Genomic DNA, 11,382 nt, shown 5'->3' on the forward strand with positions numbered 1-11,382 from the left:
AAAAATAGGGCGATCCAAAAGTTAGTGCAGTCTAAAAATATGTGCCATTCGACCCCGTGGGTATGTGCCACTGAGTATGTTCCCATCTTGGTTTTTTTTTTCAGAAGGCTGCCTTTAGGCATAAATGAACATTCATGGCACTAAGTTGGTTCACTGGACATGTGCCTTTCAGTACACGTGTCATACATGACGTGTTTCGGTCATTCGCATACTTTGATAGTCGTCGTAGATAAGCCTACCCGATATTTATTTACTCTACTATATGATAACTAGCACAGTTCGCGAAGAAATGAGGGGACGTAAAGTGACCACAGATATCACTTCGAAACTCGTAAAACCAATGCCGTCAAAACACAAGGAGGATCTCATCACAAGGAAGGACTACGGGGAGAACGGGGTGAGAGTGGTGGGTTAGAATACAACAATTGACGACAATACGATGTGAAGAAAGAGACGGCTTTAAACTGTCAGTTGTGACGAATAATCACTTCTCTTACTTGACGGTCGCAGAATTGGTGCTGACGCCTGAATGCCGCTGTAGCCTCTCCATCTGTGTGCCTACAATGGCGGGCATTATTTCAGGATGCCTCCTATACGTTCCTGCGATCATACAAAAATGAAGCTTTTAGAGATCAAGGTTTAAGAGATCACAGAACAATGTCATTCAACAGTCGTCTATAACGAGCAGTTAGTGCAAAACAAAAACAAAAAAATGGTAGTACACTTGGAGACCGACCGAAATAGACTTATGTTTTGTTAACACGCCATGCAATAGGTAGTGTGGGCTTAGTACAGTCACCACTGGGACGTGGCGTTTCCTGCGGTAAGTCACGAAATATTATGGTTACTTCACTTCGGGTTGTGGTGTACTGCACAAGTTTTCAAAAAGAAAAAGTTATCGCGTTACAATTCCCAAGCAAAATAAGAGCTGTAAATAGTGTACGAACTAGATTCAGAGATACTCCTGCGTCTGCAGCCGACACCCACCACCGACTTTGGGCTTGCCCTGGGACAAAGACAGTCGGAGAAAGGGTAGTGAGAGGTGCCAAGTTAAGAATTGACCAACCTAATGACCATGAAAGATGGACCATGGGCAACACGTTCTATAAGTGGCTTTTTCATGTCCTCATGAAACTGGCTTGCATGCTTGCATTTAATTTCATTATAAAATTATACCGCGTGGCTACACAAGCGAAAGAAAAGACACTTCAGCATAGTGTTATTGCATTTTGTTCACGCGCACTTGATACAGGGGAAACTCAAAGCGAATACACTTGTCTCTTACACTGTCAAGAAAACGCGAACAGGAGTCTGTATTCATGAAACGTTTCAAACACTGGGTACAGTATGCACTGTGTGGCCTCGTGAAGGAATACCTACGGCAAATAGTCCTCCCCTTTTGATTAGTGTATGACGGATTTTCTGTGCACCATTTAAGCACAGTAGGTAAACAGAAGTTCTACAAGGACCACACTGACGCCATGTTTCCCTACCCATGTGTCGCTTAATGCGCAGTGGAGGTCAGAGACAAAATGCACTGGAGAGAGTTAAAAGAATGCTTAATAAATAACCGAATAAATGTTTCTCTATCGTCAAACTGCGTAGCAATACTCTTTCCGAGCAAGCCTGGCTGGAACAGAAACACTTGCTGGTAGATTGGTCCCATGAATACTTACTTCGAACGAGACCGGCAACGATAGAATGTGATGTCCTTTACTGTTGAGGCTCAATACATTCATGGGACATCTTCCTACGTACCGTCAATGAACAGCTGCCTTTAGAGCCACATGGAATAAGATATTTACCAGCTCACAACACAGGGAACGCAAATTATTACCTTGCCGTGCTCCTAGGCCGCCACTGTATATGAAAGACACGAATCCAGGTGAGGCATGCAAGCGTTATCGTAGGTCCTGCGCTCAATGCTTTTATCAAGAGTGTCGCGTATGTAACAGAAACCGACCGGGAACAGTCTCAGCCTACTGAGTGGATTAACGTACTTGATATGGTGATTGGATTTTTGAAAAAAAATATTAAAATAATTTGTCCGTCTCATAGCGGTTGTCACGTGTTCTTTTTTCACCCATTTCTGCGAGCTTGCTGTAATGGGCCAAGCGAAGGCAATAATGAAACGCAATACAGAAATGCAATGCGCGAAGCCGCCCCATGTATAAAAAAAGCTATTAAGTGACGCTGCAGCGTCACTTATTAGTGTAGTCTATATATAGCGTCACATATAGCGTCACTTATAGCATCACTTATAGCGTCAATTATAGGGTCACTTATAGCGTCACTTATAGCATCACTTATAGCGTCAATTATAGGGTCACTTATAGCGTCACTTATAGCATCACTTATAGCGCCACTTATAGCGTCACTTATAGCATTACTTATATCGTCACTTATAGCGTCACTTATAGCACCACTTATAGCGTCCCTTATAGCATCACTTATAGCATCACTTATAGCGTCACTTATAGCGCAACTTATAGTGTAACCCGACGCTATAGCGCCGGATTACACTGTGCCTGAGTAACACGTGTGACTTTGGTTCTATTTCATCCATCGCCGGTGGAATTTGGATCTTTTTTTTTTCATCTCGGAAAACGGTTAGACAGACACCCATCAGAACGTGGGCGAAGTATTCTAAGAATGCTAATTACAACAATATTTTATAATATTTTGTATTTTCTGTTTCTCTCTTCGCCATGTGCTTCCCCTCAGAGTAAAGGCATGCGAAAAGTACAAATTTTGCGACCGAATCGAACACGAATCGAATCGAGCCAGAAGTGAATCGCACACTTTTCGAACAGCTTTAGAATAATCAACAGACATTTTCACAAATATTATTTGCCAGGTTCACATTACTATCGTCCATAATGTTTGGAAGTTTACTTCGTTACACTGCACGCTATGAAGCGTTGTTTACTAAAGCACAAATAAAGCATTCGGAACAGACGGACAGTTTGTTCGCATGCACAGGAGTGCACAGGGCTCTTCGGAGAGAGCCATTGATCGCTGTACAGCCGACATGGCCTGGTCTAAGATGCATTAATTGTCTTATGTTTTAGGGCTATGCTATGCACGCAAGGTTAAAACGTGCTCCACTTATATGGCTGACTGAGTACAGCCTAGGAGTTTGAAATATTCGAACGCAATTCGAAAAAATATTCGTTTTTGGGAATCCTGTTCACTTCGAAGACGGAATCCAATAGGACGCTATTCGATTCGTTACCTGGATGTTCGAATATCCGCACACCTACTTGCAGCTTTAATTTCAATTTGAATGTCTCTCCTTAATCCTCCTCTTTTGTACGGAAGCAGTCACCAGATATCCGCCTATTTCCCTCGTATTTTTCACACACACACACATATATATATATATATATATATATATATATATATATATATATATATATATATATATATATATATATATATATATATATATATATATGAAGTGTGCGTAAACCTACCCTTCCACCCCTGACGAACTCGGTTAACAAAGCTCGGATATATATATATATATATATATATATATATATATATATATATATATATATATAATGAAGAAGAGTGTACGTGCGTTATAACTGTATGTATGTATGTATGTACGATCAATACGCACAGGGCCCCCGTCAGAGGATAACGTCGAGCCATGAGCATTGCGACAAAGACGCTGTTGTTGGTCCTCTTGGTTGAAATGAGCAGCGCAAGATTCTACGAACGCCATAAGTTCCGCTGCAAAATGCTGAAGAATGAGGAAGAGTTTGATTGGAACAAGGTATCGGACTCGTTGTTGCTTATTCGCTTGCGATAGCCTTGTTTCTTTAGCATAGTTTTATAGCGCACATAGTTCGTCAAGGCCTGGACCAGTTCTGTCCAGAGGCGGCAGCTGTTTTTTTTTTTTGTACAGCTGCAGAATTTTCGACATGTTAACACTAGCCTAGTGGTACTACACTGACGCTACACTCGTTCACTATGAACTATTTCGAGTCACAATAATCCTTACTGCACTGGCATGCTGCTGTAAAGACGTCTCGGTCCATCGTTAAGCCGTTCCCGCCTAGGGTGCCAATGAAGGTTATATTGCTCTGGACGCTTGCGAATCCCCCATCATATATTGGCGAATTCCGCAACTTGAGCCAATGAGACAGGCCGCGCAGCAGCCCCCTGGAGCCAATCAGAGCTCACAAGATGGCGGATTCGACAACATGGCGGAATCCGCCATTGTCCTGAACGGGACACCCCCGGAAGGTTTCAATTTCTACCACGTCAGTTCAATTTCTTCGCGTTGGCGGTTTGACCCAACACTATGGAAGGCAGAGCCACCCTCTGAGACCAATCGGAGTAGACATATGAGGACGAGTTGGACGACTTTATTGAATTTGAAAACGTGCAGAACAGCTTTCGTGGTACGCGAGGAACGCGTGAGCTCGCTTTTCGCAACAAACGCCTCTCGCGTTCTCCAGTGAGACTAGATGTATTTTACAGCGATGGCTGCCAACAACGCCTGGAGCGATATTAAAGATGAGCGTTAAGCAGCGTCGGTAAATTATACTTCTGCAATAAACCACAAACATTTCAGGTTTACCTATAGTAGAACCTTGGATAGCCAGAAAAAAAAAAAGACAGAAAGATTTTTGAGACGATTGTACTCGTAGGACTGCATAGCGTGTGGAAAACTCGTATGCTGGAACCATCACTTCCGGGAAGGTTCGTTTGGTTAGAGAGTAACCCGCTCGAAATTGATGGTCAATACTAAATTATCGACGAGAGTAGTAGTCACCTTTGATATGCTCTTTAGCTTGAAGAGAAAACTTCAGCTCGGTGCCAATTCCGACGCTGCCTATTAAGATAGATTTAAAACGAAGAACTACTTTTGTGACACAAAGCCCGTGACTTATTTCAATGAAATTTGTTGCATTTGGGCGAGAAAGGTGAATTCCAGTAACTAGAGGAAGCGTAATTCGGTTCTAGGGTCTGAGAGTTCTCTTTTTTTTTACAATACTGCCAAAAATCGGTAAGAAGCACGAAGTTTACAACGCTGTAACTCTGCGATAAAGCAAACATCACCATTGTGTAAACGGTTCACGTTAAAATTTCTAATACCGACAAACGTCACATATGACATCGCAGGTTACATGAATCTACTACAGTGTTTAGAAGGATATTTCAAAAGTTGTACTCACACATTTCACAGCGGTATATATTATTTAAATTTGATCTTCTTTAGACGTGTTGTTAGGTGCAGTTTACAAAATTGGAATACATTTTTTTTTCATTGCTGAGTTACAGGTCTGTGAACTGGATAGTTTGGGTTTTTGAAATATTGAAGTTTTTCAACTAAGCTTTATTGAAACATCAGTGGCCTCGATAAAAGAAATCTGCTCCCCGCAGAAGCTATATGTTCACTTCTGCTTTTAAGTGTGACAACTCCTGCTTATCAAGTTCGCTGCAGTGGTTGCTCAGAAAACCGATTTCTCTTTTCCCGTGTGTTTAGCTAGGAGCCGCCGAGCTAAAGCTTCCTCTTCACTACACTCCATTATTTAACAATATGAGTGCTTCTCGGCTCATGCAGTTTTAGGTAACAGCAGATTGCCCTTCTTAAAGTGTTTTTCTTTTGCTTTTTTCATTAGATGCTACCAATTAACTCGTGCTCACAATGCTGTATATTGTTCCTGTATGTGCGTAATCCTTCTTTATCTTAATGCGTACATTTATTGTAAGCACATGGTGTAACCCTTAGGATAGTTCACGTAAAGATGCAACATAATTGGTTTATGACATGTAGGATAGACCATAATCAGAAACGCACGCTTGTACACACGTAGAGCATTATGAAACCTAAGCAAATTCCCAAATCATCGCCGATTTTTCTTCCACGTCCCGCGTTTCTATCAAGATATACTTGGTTTTGCAATACGTTTCAAGACTACTTGTTGTGCTCTTAATTGTTGAAAGTACTTGTTGAAACTTCTTGGCGGACTTTTCAGCAAAATCGAAAGAAAAAAATATTTAGAAGAGTCTAGCCGTTTTCGTGCGTTGTTTCAGAAGAAAGACGGTTGCAAGAAAAACTGGCAAAGCTTCTTTCATCTCTTGGCTTTGTCTGCGCTTCCCTCCACTTACCGCAGTTCGTAGGAAAAGAGTGGATGCTCGCACTCGATGAAGTGAGAGCGATCAAGGGATACAGGATGATTGGGTGTCCGACGTTCACATTTTACCCGAAGAAAGGATACCGGATGCGCAGAGAATACACTATGTAAGTTGAATGAGTTTTCCGGCGGAAAGCCGCCTCCTCATTTGACGATTAATTTTTCTTTTGCGAGTGACCCCGTTTTTCCGTATCAGGTATCTGGATTTCTATAGCCTTTCTGGTGGGCCGATCTCGACGGTAGTGCAGTCCAACAATTTAAGCAGTCCCGACGCTCTTCGTACACCGCTCACGCGAGGGGTGACGATAGAGCTCCGAGCGCAGTGACTACACTCTATTATTTACCCTAAATAACTCAGGAACACATTGGAGAGTTTTAGGTTAGTGGCCCCTTGTTCTTGCGTCCCGTAATCTAAAGCTCTCTATTAGAGAGCTTTTAGAGAGTTTTAGAGACTATTAGAGAGTTTTTGTCCCCTAATCTAAAACTCTCTATTAGAGAGCTTTTAGAGAGTTTTAGAGACTATTAGAGAGTTTTTTGTCTCCTAACCTAAAACTCTCTATTAGAGAATTTTTTAGAGAGTTTTAGAGACTATTAGAGAGTTTTTAGATTATGGGACACAAGCGGCTTGCGTACGCAAGAACTAGGGGCGACGGTACTGCGCATGCGCGCACTGAGACGTAAGAGTGCGGCATGCAAGTGTCCAAGATCTTGTGTGTGAACATGTTGGTTTTGTGAACGTTTATGGTTTCTGTGTTGCGTGTGAACATTTCGGTTTTGTGAGTATTTATGCTATGCGAGCTCTTCTGTTGCGCGAACATTTATTTACGTTGCGGTACTGAGACTTAGTAAGCGAATGTTCGTTCGTGTTTTTTTTCGTCCAGTTTGGTGATTGTCGACAACTTTCCGACGATAACTATCGCTTAAGAGGAGTAGCCGGCGCCACACATAGGCACCAACCTCTCCTTAAATACATTAAATAATTAAAAAAGGAAAAGTCGTAGGATTTAGGTTATGGGACGCAATCCGCATTCAAGCGTTGGGGGTGGTGGGGGGAGGACGGTCGCGACATCTATTGTCGGTGTTCATGCTCTTCTGTGCTTGGTCTGGGTTCTTTTGTGCGTCTGGCGGTTTTCCTCCCGCAACGTTTGGATGGCGCTTGCATGCCCTATAATCTAAATCTCTTTGCTCGACTTCTAATAGAAGTTATAGGGCCTTCCAGCTTTCATTTGTGCGTTTCACTAGAGCAGTCATCGTCGCTCATTCGTTTACCAATTTAACGTTGCGGAGATGCCGGTGACATGCTGCGCTTCTTGTTAATATTGCAAATTCATTATTAATAAATGAATAATTAAATAAATTTATAATTGTTTAATTAATTGATTGATTGATTAATTTCATTTGCGCGAGAAAGGTGAATTCCGGTGACTGGAGGAAGCAGCTTGGAGAACGTTTGTCATCGTTTACTGTCTCCGATGTGTCCAAGCTTTCTTCGTGCTTTCAGTTTTCTTTGTCCTGCGCAGAGGAGCAGCATGTACCAATAAAGGCGCCAGCCTTTTCCTAAAATTCCATATAGATAACAAAAAAAAAAGACAGGTAAGAACTTGAATGCTAAAGAAAAAATTATAAAGTTACAAAGAGGGCGTCTCACACAAGAAAACGCCCACATGCGTAATAATGTTTTTAATAATGATACTAATTCCTAGCCGTGCCAAAGAACTAAGCTGCAGGAACGTTTTTTGCAGTGACTCTGCTAATCCACACTACACCGAGAGGGAGAACGGTACCCTTAAAGGGCATCGCTTCGTGTTAATGGAAGAACTTTGCCCTATTTGTGACGGTAAGTGCATTCCTGTTGTGTGTTTGTGGTACGAATACTAGCGGGTCAGGACGAAAGGACGGAGCCCCCATACGCGCAAGTAATGAAGACGTTGTGTGTTTGTAGTACGAATACTAGCGGGTCAGGACGAAAGGACGGAGCCCCCATACGCGCAAGTAATGAAGACGTTGTGTGTTTGTAGTACGAATACTAGCGGGTCAGGACGAAAGGACGAGCCCCCATACGCGCAAGTAATGAAGACGTTGTGTGTTTGTAGTACGAATACTAGCGGGTCAGGACGAAAGGACGGAGCCCCCATACGCGCAAGTAATGAAGACGTTGTGTGTTTGTAGTACGAATACTAGCGGGTCAGGACGAAAGGACGGAGCCCCCATACGCGCTAGTAATAAAGACGTTGTGTGTTTGTAGTACGAATACTAGCGAGTCAGGACGAAAGGACGGAGCCCCCATACGCGCAAGTAATAAAGACGTTGTGTGTTTGTAGTACGAATACTAGCGGGTCAGGACGAAAGGACGGAGCCCCCATACGCGCAAGTAATAAAGACGTTGTGTGTTTGTAGTACGAATACTAGCGGGTCAGGACGAAAGGACGGAGCCCCCATACGCGCAAGTAATAAAGACGTTGTGTGTTTGTAGTACGAATACTAGCGGGTCAGGACGAAAGGACGGAGCCTCGATATGCGCAAGTAATAAAGCAATAGGTTTTCTGGGCATACTATCCCGTGTTTCTTTTTTTTTGTCGGGGCGCAATATGGGGTCTCAGGGGAGGGAAGTGCCACACCGTAGCAGGAGGAGGTACGCGAGTGCAGGCTGTAGAGACAGTAGCGCCTATAAGAGAACAAAGGATGCGATTGGAGGGTGCCGTATGACGTCATACAGCTATAATCGTCAAGGCATGCCTCCTCTGACGTTATTCCTCCGTTCCCTCTGAGCTCATCTGCCCGTTGGTTCGCGGGAAACAGGCCCTGGTTGGTTGCCGCATCTTTCAACGCACTGTTTGATCCATGGCAGGTCCACGATCCTAGATTCGAATGCCTTCCCCCACTCCATGAAGATCGTGGTTTATTGTCATCCCCTTCGAAAGGGGGCTGTCACAAGTAACCATCTAGCCTGCTTGAGCTGATCGGGTAATCTGTTAATCTTTATTTAACCGAGAACATTGCCCATATCTCCTTAATCTATTTTATCTTCCTGAAAACGTCTGCATCAGCCTTGCATTGTTATACCGGGTGTTTCGGCGAACACTTTCTAATTTTTTTAAAAATTACCGGTGGCAGATAGCAAAGACAGTTCTCGTCGATGAGCTGGTCTATACTCGAAGAGGCGGAGATTACTTGCGCAAAAAAAAAAGAATTGAAATGCCTAATCAACTATTAAGAAAAATAATTAAGTTTTTGATTGAACACATTATGGAACATATCGCAATTCACAGATTCTAGCCGGGGAGTTCGCAAGTAGGATGTTCGACGCTTGACCATTTCTCCATTAATTGCATTGCGCAGAAAGAGACGTGACAGAATACGTGGAAATCGTGGGCACCGATTATGAAAACTGGGCCGTAATAGGCAACTGCATCAAGGACGCTGATGGTAAGTAGACTTTGAGAAACGATCCAAGCCAATTCAGATCAAGCGCGGGCCAAGTAGGCATTTGCGAGAATGATAATGCAGAAATTTCGGCTGGTTGGAAACGACGTCATTCGGTGTTTCTATAGCGGTTTTATGGAAGCGGAATTACGGCAAAACCGCAAGTATTCATGGAAAGCGAATATCAGAGCTCTGTGAACTGCATCTGCATGCTTAAGCATCGTAAGCGGGAAAGTATGGTGTATGGCTTGAAGTTTACGGGAAATCAATAATATTTAGGTATTATTGTAAAAGTCCTACTCACATATTAGTGGCACATGTTATAGCAGTGGCCTTAAAAGATTCTCCTTAAAGAACTGTGGTATTTATCTTATGCCTGAGCTACAGGGCTGTCAACTTGATCTTCTGATTTGGCGTTATCCAACAATTTTTGTTTAAAAATGTGTGGTGTAAATAAACATATGTTCTCTGCTGCCAGTAAGCGTCTAACTTTATTTTTTAAATGCAAGAAACTTCATGAATATTCTGTGCAGTGGAGAGTGAGTCATACAAGTTTCCCACGTGTTTGGGTTGGAGTTCCTCGAGTAGAGATTCATCTTAATAAGGTGTTTTACGTAACTTGAACAGAGCTTTCATTTTACTAAGTAGGGCATCTTAGGCTGTTACGACCAAAGGCATATTGTGGGTCGCCTTCCTATGTTCCTCGGAGCATGTTCCAAGTGCTATTAACAAAAATTACTAAGTTCAATTAACCAAATATTTTAGACATTCATTTTGAAGAATTTCAGCCCTGCTATGGGTTGTAGTACACAAGTTTGTGTGTGCCTTCGAATAAAGTTAGTTGTGAGTTCAGCGCTGTCCTGGTGTGTCTTCGTCATCTTGCGCTGCCCCTTCAAGATGTTCAACCGGTACCAACTCGGCCAAATGTCGATCCTTCGAAACCTAGACGTCGCCGTAAAAGCTCTGGCCTTCGGGCAAAAAAAAAAATGTTTCTGCGTTTGTGTGCAGGTGCAGGTATACGCGTGCACACCCTCTCAAATATCGGCAGGCGCAACGCGAACTCACACCTCTCTGAAATCTCTTCTTTTGCAGACGAATGGTATCGAATTTTTACCATTCTGCTCAAAAAAGCCAACATAAAGAGCGTTCCTGGCGGTGTTGTAGGAAAGGCCAATGACGCACTGAGGAAGAAAGGAATCACGGACAAGATGAAATGGTCGACGACGAGTTGCGTACTGGACTGACAGCCAGATGCGGAAGAAGATGGCGTGACAGTGACGTCATCAGGAGGCCGGGCAACTTCGCTCTTGCGACGTAGTAATAAAGCAGTGGTGTACCTGCACAGTCGTTGCACCGGAGTTACCAGAAACGGCCGTGGTGGCAGAATGGCGGCGCCGCGGCGTTAGGACGTAGGACGTAGAAAGAAACAGATACACAGACAAGCGCTGTGTCTGTGTATCTGTTTTTTTGTACGTCCTCGTTCAGTCGCGCTTATACGCTCTACCAGAGTTAGTTAGGTTATAGTTGGTTAGTAGTTAGTCCCCGAGCGTTTCCTTCAGGCTTTCTTACGTGGGAAAAAAAATAGCGAACATAACTGTTTCGTTTTCTGCAGCGCATAACTTGAAACGACACGTAACTATAAACGAGAAGAAAGGGGGTTAACCGAGGGGCCCGTTTTTATTAGTCGTATCATAAGAAGCCAACACTGACGGCAAGGAAAACATAAGGGAAATTACTTCTGCTTAATAAATGAAATAAAGAAACCATAAATTAATGGAAATGAAGGTGGATGAAAATACAACTT

At 43.0% G+C, this 11,382-nt stretch overlaps 1 protein-coding gene across 1 annotated transcript; it reads left to right on the forward strand.

Annotated features, from left to right (window-relative positions):
- Positions 1 to 722: 722 nt before the first annotated feature.
- Positions 723 to 10,920, forward strand: LOC129380285 (uncharacterized). The gene is made up of 6 exons (XM_055061083.2): positions 723 to 823; positions 3,631 to 3,784; positions 6,135 to 6,262; positions 7,898 to 7,992; positions 9,495 to 9,581; positions 10,671 to 10,920. Exons 2-6 carry the CDS (start codon positions 3,659 to 3,661, stop codon positions 10,820 to 10,822), a joined length of 588 nt encoding a protein of 195 aa, XP_054917058.1. The 5' UTR covers positions 723 to 823; positions 3,631 to 3,658; the 3' UTR covers positions 10,823 to 10,920.
- The last annotated feature ends 462 nt before the right edge of the window (positions 10,921 to 11,382 follow it).

Source organism: Dermacentor andersoni, chromosome 10 (genome assembly GCF_023375885.2).
Source record: "Dermacentor andersoni chromosome 10, qqDerAnde1_hic_scaffold, whole genome shotgun sequence".
NCBI lineage: Eukaryota > Metazoa > Arthropoda > Arachnida > Ixodida > Ixodidae > Dermacentor > Dermacentor andersoni.

Excerpts from the sequence above, each read along its gene's own strand:
- LOC129380285 (XM_055061083.2), top strand. The coding sequence starts at position 3,659 with ATGAGCATTGCGACAAAGACGCTGTTGTTGGTCCTCTTGGTTGAAATG. Across the intron at positions 3,785-6,134 it reads AAGAGTTTGATTGGAACAAG|TTCGTAGGAAAAGAGTGGAT; the intron begins GTATCGGACTCG and ends CACTTACCGCAG. Across the intron at positions 7,993-9,494 it reads ACTTTGCCCTATTTGTGACG|AAAGAGACGTGACAGAATAC; the intron begins GTAAGTGCATTC and ends TGCATTGCGCAG.